Raw genomic sequence first — 15,179 nt, forward strand, 5'->3', positions numbered from 1 at the left:
GGGTGGGGAGATGAAGGGTCAGATGGCTTGCTTCTCTTTTTCTAAACAGAATAAGCTTTGAAAATAAATAGCAGAACAGGATGACGGCGGCCACGAATGGCTGGAAATCTGGAGCATATATTATCAAAGGGGCAATATTATACCCAAGGGGCAAAAGTGAGTGTGCGCTCAGTTGTGTCCGCCTCTTTGCGACACCATGGACTACAGCCCATCAGGCTCCTCTGTCCGTTGAAGTTTTCAGGCAAGAATACTGGCGTGGGTTACCATTTCCTCTTCAAGAGAATCTTTCCAACCCAGGGATCCAACTCGAGTCTCCTGCATTGATAGGAAGATTCATTACCACTGAGCCACCTGGGAAGCCCAGGGGAAGATGTGTGGGGTCCAAAAACCTTACTCTTGCTCTTTGTAAAGCACAAATATGTATACAGTACTTAAGGACACAGATCCAGCATATCTGATTTTGTCTTGGCCTCAAAGTCATGCATGTTTGACCCTTGCAGGCTCTGCAGGCAAGCTTCACAGTTGGACCCCTTGCTGTCTCTGCTCAAATCTCACTGGTTTTCTTTCAGGTCTCATATGCAATGTATGTCCCCACTCACCTCACAGCTCTTGCACTCTCTTCTGTCTGTTTAACTTTCTTCCCTCTGCTTCTCATCCCAATATCACCTGCTGATCCTCTGACCCCACAAACTAGATCAAAGTCTCCTATATATGTTTTTAGGGAAGCGTGTATCTCTTCCTTCCCAAGGCCCTTTGCTCAGTTTATCAGACTATTTAATGAAATGAAACCTGTCTTTACCTCTAAACTGTAAGCTCCATGAAGGCAGGACCCACATGTGTTCTGTACACTACGGCATTTCCAAAACAAACATGGTGCCGGGCACATGGTGTCACTCACTGGTTCTTTGCAGAATGAGTAACTGAATCAAGTGTAGACAGTACACACAAATCCCAGCCTGGGATGGTCCTCAATACCCATACTGTGGATCCAGCTTTTAAGAACATGACTCATGGCAGTTTCTTTTCAGTCCATCAATTCTATCTGAATTATCTCAGATCCACATCACTTCACTTTGCCACTTGCTTACTCAACACATGATGGTATCATTCATAAAACTCTCACTTTCTATTCATTCTTTCTTTACTGACCTGCTCCACTCTACAAATCTATGACTTACATGCACAGAAGGATAATAAGCCCATGTCCTGTAAGTAGAGGTTTGTTTTTACTAGTGCCATTTGGCTTTGAATTTAAGACCAGAAGGGCAAAGTAAGTTAATAGTGTTGTGACCCTGAGCAAGGTGAGGGACCTCTTTCTTTCCAGCCTTGGTTCTCATGTAGAAAGACTAGTACCCATGAAATAGAGTTTTTGTGCAGATTAAATTAGATCACATACATAAAGCACAATATGAGCATGTAATAAACCCCAGCATCAGTTGTTCCTGATACTCTGAGCAACTCTAAGGTGCAAAATTTGGTATTGTTATCAAAGCACATATTTAAAGAACATTAACAAAAAGTTTCCTTGATTGTGCATCTGCCATATGTTGCTACCTACACATTCTCTTATTCTAGTCATTAAGAATTCTACAGGAAAAAAATTATTATTCCCATTTTCAGACGAAGAAACTGACATTCACACAAAGCTTAATGACAGCTGGCATTTAAACATGGATCTGTCTCCACTGTCTAGGCTCTCGACTCCAGGAATGGTTGGGGATCTCTAAGCAGAAAATTAACCAAAACGTCCCTGGGCTTGGCCTCCTTGTCTTCAAAGGCAGAGGAACATACAATTGTCACACAGATTTCCTTTGGTTCTTTCGTTATCAACAGAGAACACTCCACAGTGGAGTTTGCCAACAGAGCTTATCACCACAGACGGCTGCTGAGGCCTGCCAAAGAACAGGACTCCAGACGGTCTCGTCTTCCTCAATGACAAACAAGAACTCTCTTCACCCCACCTTTATTACTATGTCCCCCCAAAGTAGACCCTTGGCAGCTGCCTTTTTGCAGACCTTCTAAGAAGCAGAACAGTACCATTATTGAAGGCTGACACACACACTCCCTTCCTAATTAACATGAAGAGATAAGCAACCCATAACTCCAACTGGAAATGTCACATTTAGACCACACTTCCATGCGGAGGGAAAACCTTTGCAAGCTCAAAGTGTATAATCAGCCTCTTCTATCCAGAGGCATTTGTAAAACAGGCATGTTTGGAACCACCCCCAATGAATAGTTCCGCCCTTACAAACTCTCTCCCAGAGAAGTCCCAAGGGCTGGCTGAGGCAGCAACCTGTCTTATTGAGCAAAATGTCAACAGGAGAAAAAAAAAAGGGGGGGGGGCAAGGCAAAAAAGAGATGGTGCTTCTGATTTATTTCAAGAATACTATCCAATAAATGAGCTTAGTGTCACAGTTAGGAAGCTGGGCCAAGGAGGACACGCTTAGTCTTGTCTTCTGTGTCTTGCCTTGATGTTGACTGCAACCAGTGACAGAATGAGGAGCTGGCTCAAACTGCAGAGCTGAGACCAATTATGAACTCTACTCATAACTCGTATGCCTTTGTGAGGGGCAATACTTAGGTTCCCTAAACAGTCATGAAGGGCATCTATCTACTCTGTTGGAGGAGGCACATAATATGCCAGCATTACAGCTGTTGGGGGTGGAAAATTCCATCACAGAGCCCCTGACAACAATCCCCCCTGCCCCCAACACACACACCAATCCTGGCTTTTCCCAGTGTACCAACATCTTTCCAGTTTTCTAAGACAGAAGTAGGAGTCATCCTAGGTGGAACATCGTCACCTGAATCTTCTACCTCTTCTTCCAATAACTAATACATTAGCAAGTCCACATAAACATTTCATACTGTTGGTATATAATGTGGCACTCCCTTAAAAAGGGTGGCTCAGATGGTAAAGAATCTGCCTGTGGGAGACCTGGGTTCCATCCCTGGATGGGGAAGATCCCCTGGAGAAGGGAATGGCAACCCACTCCAGTATTCTTGCCTGGAGAAGCCCATGGACAGAGGAGCCCGGCGGGCTACAGTCTACTAGTAGCTACAGACTACTGTTAGACCTCCAAGGACAACAATCATGTCTGGTTTTGCTAAACATTTTATCATAAATGGTGAAATGAATGAATGCACAAACTAGTAAGAGAGTCTACAGGAAGAGTATCCATTTCCAAGCCGCAGACTCGGGCAAGATGAGCATTTCAGTCCTGCCTGGGACATGACCTTAAGAGAAAGGCATTTGGCCACATTTGGTCCCCAATTCCCCAATTCCCTTTAGTGTCTTAGACATTCTCTTTCTGGACCTCAGTTTTGTTTTCTGAAGAGATGAGCTCTACTGCCTTTCAGTTTAAACTTTTACAACCCTGAAATTTTAAACCCCAAACAAATACTGGACCTGAAAGAATATTCAGAAGGTTATCAGGCCTTGAGGTCTTATTGGTTCACTCTACTTGTCTGCCCTATATATGTCACAGAATGTACATAAAGAAGATCACCTCTCCTCTGTAGTGACATCCTCTTTGGGAGGATTCAAAACTATGTTTTCCAAAAGGAGATTAGCTCTTAAAGATGAGCTTAGCTCTCTGAAGTCAGATGACTGAGAGGAGAAAAGATCTTCTTGAGTGGGTCCTCAACCATCCTTGCAGAAGCTTTCATTCTAGAACTGCCCTAGAAAATATGGCAGTCATCAGACACATGGGACTCTTTAAGGCTAAATTAGTTTAAACTAAATTAATTTTAAAATGGAGCTTCTCAGTCACAAAAATCACATATGGTCCGTGACTGTTGTGTTGGACAGCTCAGAATATTGAACATTTTCATCACTGAAGAAAGTCCTGTTGGATGGCATTGGTTGTACAGGAAGCAAGAAATGATTCCCTGCTCCTCCACTTCTAGCACCAACGTTCCGACCTTTTCTTGGTTCACACTGCATTTGCTTTCTCGGGATTCAGGCTTTAGGGTCGGTGCTGGCATACCTGAACTCATGAGATCCTCTGACAAGCTGCAGATCAAAGTCCATTTCTTCAAGGGGACTGACCCAAATATTAGAGTCAATGGAGCACTCTTGTAGTTCTCTTCTCTGAGCACTCATCACTGCTCTAGAAGCTGTTTAAATTATTTTGCCTCCCAAGACTGAGGAGCCGTAGAGTGGAGACCCTAGAGCCAGATAAGCCTGGGTTTGAATGCCAGCTTTATCTTGGGCTCACCATGTGGAGTTAAAAAAAAGACAATGGGCATCTCTGGGCCTCATACTCTTCTTCTGTAAAATGGTGACAAACTGTACTCAGCTCATAGGATTACTGGATAATTAAGTGAGTTGTTACACATAAGGCACTTTGAAAAGCACTCATCACGTATATACTAGACAAACACTGTCAGAAATAAATCACTATGAAGCATAAGCACCTTCAAAGGCAGAGCCACTTTGATCTTCTGCCCCATACATCACACCCTATGCCATGGAAAATGTTGAAACGAACCATGTAGGCACGGAAGGGCTGCCATTAAAACTGCACTGCCAGGAATTTCCTCTATACATCCACTCAAAACAGTACAGTGAGACATTTGTACAGAGGTGTTCACAGCAGTATTGTTTACAAAACATTAAAAAAGTGGTGGGGAGGAGGCATCTTAGACGTCCGCCTGCGGGGGGTTAGTTAAATAAACTATATAAATTCATACAATGGGATATTTTGCAGCATTTATAAAGAATGAGGTGGATCTGTGCGGGGTGACTGGAAAGATCTCCAGGATGTGTTAAGTCGACGGACAACAATACTTAGGTTTATGCCATTTAGGTCTACATTTTCTGAATCTTTGCACTAGACCCTTCAACAGAGGTTACCTGTGAGGAGGAGGAGAATCAAGTTAGACTTAAAAGATGTTTAAGTTCTTTACTCTAGAAAGAATTCCATCGCATATATTCATCACTTTTACTTCAAGCTGTTTAAAAGTCTTGATTTGAAGAGTGATTTGCGTTGGCGGTGTTGAGCAAACTCTTTGGAGCCAGGTCAGGACAAGAGGAAACAAATGTGAGCAAGGGAAATAGACAGTGAGTACCTAGGGAAGTAAATAAAGATATTTTACTGGTGAATCCACTAGTTTACTGACTAGAGGAAGGAGAAGAGAATCCATCCAACAGGGTGGCAATTTGGGGCCAGTCGTGTGTATAAACATAAGAGCTAACGCAGACAAGAGAGCTTACGGGTGTCAGACGCTGTCCTCAGCCCTTTCCAATTATTGTCTCATTTAATCCTACCTATGAGAAAGCACTATTATTATCCTCATTTTACCGAAGGGAAAATGGAGACTTGGAGCATTAAGTAACTTGCCGGAGGGCACACAGCTCAGCAGCAAAGGGGCTGAGACTTAAACTCTGGCAGGGCCACAGCTCAGCCTGCAGGCTTGTTAGTGTCCAACTGACAGACTCACCATTAAGGGGGCCCAGAGGGGCTCACAAAGATCTCTCCAGCCCTATTCCTGTAACACTATCTGGCATATCATAAAAATTCCATTTTGCTGTGTTCACCTTAGGAAAGTCAATACAATACATTCTAATTGCTACCAAAAAATTAGGAGCCATCTCGTACAGCAGGGAAATCATACAGCCAAAAGGTCAAAAGGCTGAAGAACACAGGTAAATGGCTAAAAGACACTGGGCCCATATGCAGCATGAGAATTTCAACTCTAAAAACCTGAATGACATTCACAGAAAGACGGATGACTAGACATTTTCTGAAAAACTTTTTCCTGTTACTACCCTGCAAGAAGTGGGGTGAAAGTCCTAATGGTCTATTATCACAACTTTTTAGTTACATCAGTATCATCTTGGCATTTCCAGGAAAGAGCATGGGATCTAAAAATCCAACAGGTGGGTCTGTTTCCTGGCTCTCGCCTTCTGGAACCAGCTGCACAACCTTAAGAAAGTCCCAAAGTGCTACCTGGTCTAAGCATCCTCATCTAAAAAGCTGGGGATAATAGCTACCTCTGTCAAAGCGATAAAATTAATAGGGAAAAAAGTGACTCCACCTATATTCCACTTGTAACATAAACACCTCAATAAAATAAGCTGATTTTCTTTTTTGTCCCAGATATGCTGTTGCCTAACCACATGCTTTTCTTTTTCAACAAAGCACTCTTTGGCTTTGCACAGCCACTCCCACCCTTAACCTCTCCAAACATGCAAATGAATATTTTTTATATTCCGGATTAAAGCTCCTCTGATGGTCATAATAAGTGATTTCAGACAGGACAACTCACTTTCTTACAGCAAAGAGGATCCACACTTGCTCTCGTCTTAGCCACGTGAATTTATAACCATATTCACATTTACAAAACAGCACACTGAAGAAGCTCTTGGTATATCCACTGAGCCCCCATCCCTTTTCTAACCTCACAACTAGGTCAATTCTTTTTTATTGGAGGATAAATACTTTGCAATATTGTGATGGCTTCTGCCATAGATCAACATGAATCAGCCACAGGTATACGTAGGTCCCCTCACTCTTAAACCTCCTTCCCATCTCCCTTCCCATCCCACCCCTCTAGGTTGTCACAGAGCACCAGCTTTGGGTTCCCTGTGTCAAACCACTGGCTATCTGTTTTCCATATGATAATGTATATGTTTCAATGCTACTTTCTCAAATCATTCCACCCTCTCCTTCCCTCACTTTGTCCAAAAGTCTGTCCTTTATGTCTGCGTCTCCTTTGCTACCCTGCAAATAGGATCAGAGGTATCATCTGTCTAGATCCCATATATATGTATTAACATACGATATTTGTCTCACTCTTTCTGACTTACTTCACTCTTACTTTACTCTTCATCCATCTCATTACTTCACTCTTTATCCATTTCATTAGAACTGACTCAAATGCATTTCTTCTTATTGCTGAGGAATATTCCATTGTATATATGTACCAGTCTTAAATCATTCTTCCTTGGGGCACTCTCAGATCTCCCAGCCCACCAACCCCAAGTCAAATCCCAATACTTCAAGGAAACTACAACAATGGATAACTGGCAATACTGGCTCAGACAACAAAGAATCTGCCTGCAATGCAGGAGAACTGAGTTCGATCCATGAGGTGGGAAGACCCCCTGGAGAAGGGAATGGCTACCAACTCCAGTATTCTGACCTGGAAAATTCCATGGACAGAGGAGCCTGGCAGGTTACAGTCCATGGAGTTGCAAAGAGTTGGACACGACTGAGCGACTTTCACAGCAGTGGATAACCAGCAATACTCAAAGCAAGTCTTCTTGTATTCACAATCAGGAATCTTATTAATATCTACCTAATGTTAAATGTATATTCAAAATTTGGACACGAACAGTAGGCACAAAGTTAGCATTCTTCCCTGTACCCACTGCAAAAAATGCCCCCGAAACGGGCAATTATCACGTCAAAGTTACAACGCCCCTAATAAAATAAGTCGATTTTGTATTCATCCTTTGTTTTTAAGTCTCATCTGGAAAATGCCACTGTGTTTGTCCCATAAATCCAGATTTTGAGAGTTTCTGAAAAGTACACAAAACTTAATAACTTGATCCAGTTATTAACAGTATCGTAGTATGTCCTTCTGTCTCAAATAATGACACTCAACAAAGCAATCAAGTTATAATACTGTCTTCAGAATTGATGTAAGTGTAATTTTCTCCCCACATTAGGCTTTGATCTCATCCTACAGATTTACTTTCACCTATGTGAAGTGATTTATACTCATGTTATTCAACACAGTCATGTTTTGAAATATTTAAAAAATGTTTATTCAAAAAGACCTAGTTAAATAAATTATGGTCCACGTATTCAGTCACTTAAGAAAGAAAACAAAAAGCACTCTAGTACTGAACCTCAAAGACTCAGAAGACATAGTTTCATGATATAAAAGAGTAAGATGCCAAATAGCATATATACCTTCTATAAGAGAAGATATGAGAACACATGTATGAAACGAATACATGTATGTGTACACTTGCATATATGTGTTTGTATTTACATTTAAAAAAAACTTCAGAAGAGTAATCAGAAATGAGTAACACCAGTTTTAATACCTGGGGAAAAAAGAAATGGAAATTAGGCAGGTGGAAGATAGATCTAGGAAAGAGCTTACTTACTGAATACTTCTGAAATATTCTGCTTTGAAATATTCCATGAAAATGTATCACCTACTCAAAAATATATTAAACATCAATTGGTGGTACAAATGACATTCCAGTCCTTTTGAGACTAAAATACCACCACCTATAAGGTCACATTTTATGCTATGAGTCTTTTGCCTCTTCTTTCTAATACCGTACATACCCATATTAAATACACACACACACGCCCACACTCACACACACACGCCCACACTCACACACACATGCCCACACTCACACGTGCCTGGATTTAAATCAACAAATTAAAGGAGAAAAATCCTGGAGGAAAAAAAAAAAATCCAAATTATTTTTAAAGAGCTCCACAAAGCCTTATTCTGTATATTTTATTATTATTAATCCCATTAAGGTGAACTGCCATCTCCTACAGATGTTTAGACTTCACTAGTCCACAGAACATCTCTGCCTCAATGGCCTAGGATCCTCTGTGGTGCCCAGCAGAGAGGCATGCTCACTGCTGCCATACAGACCAGCTCACCTTCATAGGTGCCGACTTCTAGAAGAGTCCCGCTCTGCTCAAGGTCCAAGAACTCCTTCACAGTCAGAAAGTTATAGTCCACGCCAGGCACCTCTCCTTCTCTGGGAGACCGGGTTGTGCCTGTGGCAGACAAGACAAGAGGCACAAGAAAACATCAGTCCACTGAAAGAGGAAGCGTCCCATCCAGGTGTAATTAAAATAACCAGTTCAGTAAGTACCTAAGCTGACGGACCCACCTACTGAGACAGGGAGCTGGCAAAGGTAATGTCTTTCTAGCAGAAAAGCATCCTGACTTCCATCCTCTCGTGCCTGGGCCCCTCAAATACCAGAAAGACAAAACCAATCACAGCAAGGCAGCCCAGGGAGATTTTTATCACTGAAAAAAATGATGAATGCACTGAATGAAAAGGGTGAACTGTATTTTACACAGACAACATTCACAATCAGCAGCTTTTAGGGCTCCAGTAAATTCTAAAAACATTATCCACCTTAAGCTCAGAGCCTAAGGGGTTTATATTTTTATCACAGGCCTCGAAATTCTTGTGTTCCTCAATATATCCAGCAACTTCCAATGTAATAAGCCCTTTGAAGAAAATGACACCCGCTGCATAAACACATCACTAGAGAAATTCAATTGCCCAAGATCTGTGGCTGGATACCTCCCAGGGATCAAAATGTTGCTGTGTCTCCATGTAATTAATGTTTGGCAAAAAGAGGCCACCCATAAGTTCTGACAGGAGAAAAAGGACACTGCATTTGGTAGAAAATTCTCCCCCTGAATTAATCTCATCATGCAATCAAAGACTCATAAATATAACAATTCTTCTTATGAAATAACACAGACCCTCTAGAATATTTAAGTCACCCATCTGAGGTGCTGGGTGAAAGACCTATCATTTTAGCCCAATCAACCTCAATCAAAAGTGTGGAAGGAGTGTGGTTTACACTCAAACTAAAAAAAAGAAAAGAAACCATAAGCAATTTTGCAGTACATACTAGGAATCTATATTAAATGGTAGGGGAGATTAAAAAAAAATTAAAAGAGCAAAATTCATGATTTCTGCTCCAACATTCAAGTTAGGTAGGGCATACAACCAACGGCACAATTGCCCACAGTGCTTGTAAGTCATTTTTTAAAAATATAATAAGCAAGACTTTTCCCCCTAGTCCTAATTCTAATTCTCCCTAAAAAGCAATTAAATAACCAACTGTATGTTGTCTCCAGTGTTCATGGCAGGACACAGTCTCTGACTGCCTGCCCATGTGAATTTCCATGCATCTACAATGGATATCCAGAACTCTCTTACATCAAAAACTCAACACTTCGTACATATTTTACTCAAACAAAACATTCTGAAACAAGTCCAATTTTTCTAATATATGAAATCTGAGTGTTACCAAGAGCTGCACATTATCCATAGTACCAATTATGTTACAAATGTTTGCTTGTCATGCTCAGCACACCAGGACTTTCTGGTATAAAAGCCTGCTTGTGTAGTGTCCAAAAGTCTATTCTTAAACTGTTTCCTAAGTTGTTTCCATTTCTTGCTTCCTTGGCAGACTGTGACACCCTTGAGGTACTTTACAATGTTTAAATTTACATCTCGGGTGTCAGGCATACAGTGGGTACTCCAGAAGCATAAAGAGTATTACATACTGCTGCTGAGGAGGTACACATAGAAACGGAATGATGGATTCGTGGTCTGTCTGGTTCCTGGAGCTTCTGCTGTTTCTCAGTTTCCTAATCTGTGAAATAAGGACAATAAACTACTACCTATACGTTTGTGGTGTGTATTGAGTAAGACAAGGCTTTTAAAAGGCCTAGCTCAGTACCTGCTACCAAATACACAGTTTATGTTATTAAAGAATGAAATGAGTTGGTATTATAGTTCGAATTATATACAGAATCCACCTTCCCTGGTGGCTCAGATGGTAAAGCATCTGCACGCAATGCAGAAGACCCTGCTGTCATCCCTGAAGAAGGGAATGGCAACACACTCCAGTATTCTTGCCTACAAAACTTGCCATGAACGAGAAGCTTGGTGAGCTATAGTCCATGGGGTTGCAAAGAGTCAGACATGACTGAGAGACTAACACGTTCACTCTTTTCAGGGTCCAGTTGAGAAAAAAGTCAAGGCATAGACAAGAACAATAGGACGGAGGTGATAAGAAGCAATGAGCTTTCTATTATGAATTGTGAACACTTTAAACTGCTGTAAGAGAGTACATAGGATAGATGTGTTCAAAGTACATCAACTCATCAGGCGATGCTAGGTTTAGATTTTAAAGACAGAAACCTCTGATGGAGTGTGTAAGAAAAACAGAAGAATATGGCCTGGGCAAACGGGATGTGCTACTTAGATATCAAGAAGATGGGGGAATGGCGTATAAGGGGAAAAAAACTAAGAGTTCACTTCTGAATATGTGAAAGCTTGAGATGCTTATCAGACACCTTGCGGGTAGAGAGCTCTGGACAGCTGAATATAGAAATCTAAAAATAAGATGGGTGGTTGGGCCCTAAATTTGAGAGTTACCACTAAACCACTGGCATTTGAAGGCAAGAGAAAGAATCTAGGGGGAGAGACAGTGTAGCAAAAGCAGTCAAGAAGTCTGACTTAAACACAAAAACTTAGCAATTTTTGGAAACTGAGCAGAGGAAGAGATCCGCAGAGGAGATGAAGAGGCAGCTGTCAACAAAGCAGGAGCAGAGGAGGAGTGTGTGATGTCTCAGAGCCAAGTGCAAAAGCTGTTCAGCCGGCTATTTGGAAAACACGAACAGTCTGCATCATACTGGGAAATTCCAGTGCAGGGCAAGAACAGAATCTCTTTGAAACTTGCTGTGAAAGAATCTGTCCTAAATGTGTTTTATATGGCAACTCTCACACTCAAGTCTCCATACCAAAATTCTATTAACTAAATCCATCCCTCCCGTCCCAGCGCCCTCAAATGCAGATAAATAAGTAAGACCAAACAGAAGATTTGTTTGTTTGCTTTTTTAAAGTCTTCCACACCAGACAATATTTTGGTTTTGCTCCCCTTCTTATAATCATCTTATCGTTGACATTTCTTCCAGTCATGTTTTCTGAACCAATTTGTCAGAGTAACTGTTGAGACAACACTAACCTCTGGGACTTAATTTCCTGAAAGGATTGAAAATAATCAAGAACTTGGGGGAAAATGGTACATTTCAGAGGAAAAATGAAAACATGCAGACACCATTTTCCCTTGGAAATAAATACGCTTAGAATGGTCTTTAAGAAGCGGGGGAAGCGGGTAGGGAAGGATTCATCTCCACTCAGAAAACCTTCAGGGTTTACTACCCAGACAAAACCTTTCCTTTCTGCAGGCCAGCAGGAGCTTACTGGAGTTATCCTCTGAGTAACCGGCCCTGGGCCTGGTCCACATGACCAGGCTCCCATTCAGAGATGCTAGGGAGAAAGGGCCAGGGAGGGGACCCCGCCCTCTCTTTTCTTTCAGCAGAATGACAGGCTGCCTGCTGGACACACGCCTGGCAGATGGCATTTCAAAGGTTTTTCAGGAGCCATCTGGGGTGGGTACAATTATTACAAACCACACTTCTAACAAAGCCAGAAGGGTTACTTCCTGGCAGAAGAGAAGTAAAACAAATTCTACCGTGTTTCTCAGGGACAACGTATTAAAAAAAAAAAAAAAAAAATCCCCAGGCTGACAAATGGAGGTTGCTTACAGCTTACTATACCATCTTTTGTTGGTCCAGCTAGAAATCAGGGCAACAATATCTTGCAGCTACTATGTTTGAACAAACAAACACAAAGCTCACCTCCTGGCCTTCCAAAAGAAAAAAGAGATAATCAAACACTAGGAAAAAAAGAACAGCTTCCACTTATTTGATGCTTACCTATATCTTAGGTAAAGTGTTCAACAGTTAATCAATAGTGCTATAGCTAATCTTTCTCAGAAACACAGAAGGATTGCTATTATGCTCACTTTATTGATGAGGAAGCTGATACCCAGAGAGGCAAAGTAACCTTCCCAAGGTCACATACAACTCAGTTGGGCAGAGCTATGATTTGAAAGTAGGCAATCTGACTTTAGTCATTTGAAATCATTGTTGTCCAAAAGAACTTTCTGCCTTATGGGAAATGTTTCATAGATGTAGATGTGAGTCTAAGATGGTAGCCACGAGCCACATCTGGTTATTATTATTTTTATTAAATACATTTCAGGTGCACAGCACTGAAGTTCAACATGTCTACACACGTAGCTATTGATATGTGGCTAACGTGACAGAGGAACTGAACTGCAATTTTCTCTAATGTTAATTACTTTAGATTTAAAGAGGCACACGTGGCTAGCAGCGACTGGATTGGCCAGTGCATTTCTAAACCAGGAGGTCATTTCCAGTATTATGTTCACTACCATGCCCCCAAAGCACTTTCAGCTTCTGAAATAAAAATAAGAAACATATCAAATTGCTTGAGAAGGAAATGGCAACCCACTCCAGTATTCTTGTCTGAGAAATACCATGGACACAGGAGCCTGGTAAACAACAGTCCACAGGGTCACAAAGAGTCAGTTTGATTGCTGTTGTTAAGTAAGTTGTTACTGACTTAACAACAACAATCAAACTGCAGAATCTTGTACTCCAACAGGAAACGCATCCTTTAAAAACCTCTTATCTGCTTTGAAAAATGACAGTCAAGCTTTATGTCTTGTACTAAAAATTCTGTTTGGTTTCTTTTGGATATGGTATCTTGGGAAAAAAGTCTTCTTAGATATTCGTGCCATCACTTGTGGCAGCCAAAACAAAAACCAAAAGCAACAAGATCAAAACAAAAGCAATCCTCCAAAATACACACACACAAAAAGTGAGTTCCTGTGAATATAGGAATGAGTAAATGAAATATGGTAGATTTGCCCTTAGGATTTTTTTTTTTTTTTGCTCTGTAAAGAAATACTAGTTAGATGCCCAAGCAGTTATGAGAAAGAATATCTATAATATACAGTTAAGTAACATAAAGTACAAAAATAACCACTGCATTTTACTGAAAAAGAGAAAAGAAAGCCCTATGAGTGCTACAAGTTTTCTGAGTTAATAAATAGTTAAATGGATGGAATAAATCCTTAACAGTGGTAACCAGAAGAGGGTGGGTACAGAAATGGGAGGAGAAAAAAAAAATTGTTTCTTTACATCCCTCTGAATTGTACCACTGTGCTTGTAGTTAGTTGTTTTGGTATTTTATAAATCAAATAAAGTAATTAAAATAATAAAATAATCCTGAAAGTCCTGATTCTTAGGCATCCTACTCAAACAACTTCAATATTAGCTTAATCCTTGCAAGAACATGCCAAAGAACAGAGGCTCCAACTGAATCAACACCCAATACGTCCCAAGATTCCCCACTTCATGGAAAGCTAGCATCAAGGTCCTCAATTACTTGGATGTTCAGTCGCTCAGTCGTATCTGACACTTGTGACCTAAAGTTAGGAGAAGGTGGCAATATTTTTCTGCCCGATTTTGGTTTTTAAATCTCAAACCATTCATCACTTACACAGAGTTTTTTTTAAGTGTTAAAAATTTAACAAGATTTGCACCAGAGAAGTGAATACTATCAGCCTTTTATGCACTAGATAAATGAATATGAGCTATGCCCTGCTGACTGTCTCAGTATGAATTAGCAATACCCACAAAAGTTTGCCTCCAAAGCTTGAGTGGCTGCTTGCTTCTTGGGCACATTGTATGGTTCATAAACTTTCAGGGTACTTGGCATGAGGGAATCTTGACGAGGAAATCAAAAAACTACCTTCCTTATCATCAAACTCCACAAACTACGGCTACAGAGAATGAGATGGTTGGATAGCATCACCGAATCAATGGATACGAGTTTAAGCAAACTGAGAGACAGTGAAGGACAGGGAAGTCTGGTGTGCTGCAGTCCATGGGGTCACAGAATCTCACACGACTGAGTGACTGAAGAACAACAAATGGCTACAGAAACAAAACCAGGTTTGGAGCTCATCTGCATTCTCTCCTTATTTCTAGAATTCCTCTTGAAACATCCAGTTCAAGCAGGAAAAAAATTTTAGAAATGAAACACTACTATGCTATTTCCTACTGCTAAGTGTTTCCAATACCATTAAGTTTCAAGGCAAGTCATCACTCCAATTGGCCTCAAGGCCAGACTGCTAGTATAGGGATCATTACTAAGAATAAATTGTTAATACTCAATGGGATCATCTGATGTTAACTTCATCTAGGTTTTGCTTATCCAAATGTAATGAGACTTTCAAAAATCATAGTCACTCCATCTGCTTACAGGTTAAGGAAACAAGTGCTTATGTTGCTTGAGATTCATTAGATATCCAAGATAGCCTCATAGTCTTTATTCTTTAGTTGCCAGAGATAAAGCAGAGTAGAACGTTTTTTCCCAAAATTCACTCAGTTACCTACCTACCACTCACACAATTTTTCCCCTGTGGCTCAGTGGAAAAAATCTGCCTGCAATGCACGAGCCAGAGGCTCGATCCCTAGGTCGGAAAGATCCCCTCAGG

At 40.9% G+C, this 15,179-nt stretch overlaps 1 protein-coding gene across 16 annotated transcripts in view; it reads right to left on the minus strand.

The window, feature by feature from the left end:
* Positions 1-15,179, minus strand: part of MAGI1 (membrane associated guanylate kinase, WW and PDZ domain containing 1) — a 643,929-nt gene that overhangs the window by 122,982 nt on the left and 505,768 nt on the right. For all 16 annotated transcript variants that reach the window (XM_040246600.1, XM_040246596.1, XM_040246595.1 and 13 more), the window contains exon 3: positions 8,649-8,768. In XM_040246600.1, the coding sequence (XP_040102534.1) occupies positions 8,649-8,768 (120 nt within the window). The remainder of the gene's footprint in view (positions 1-8,648; positions 8,769-15,179) is intronic.

This window comes from Oryx dammah, unplaced genomic scaffold (genome assembly GCF_014754425.2).
Source record: "Oryx dammah isolate SB20612 unplaced genomic scaffold, SCBI_Odam_1.1 HiC_scaffold_9, whole genome shotgun sequence".
Classification (NCBI taxonomy): Eukaryota; Metazoa; Chordata; class Mammalia; order Artiodactyla; family Bovidae; genus Oryx; species Oryx dammah.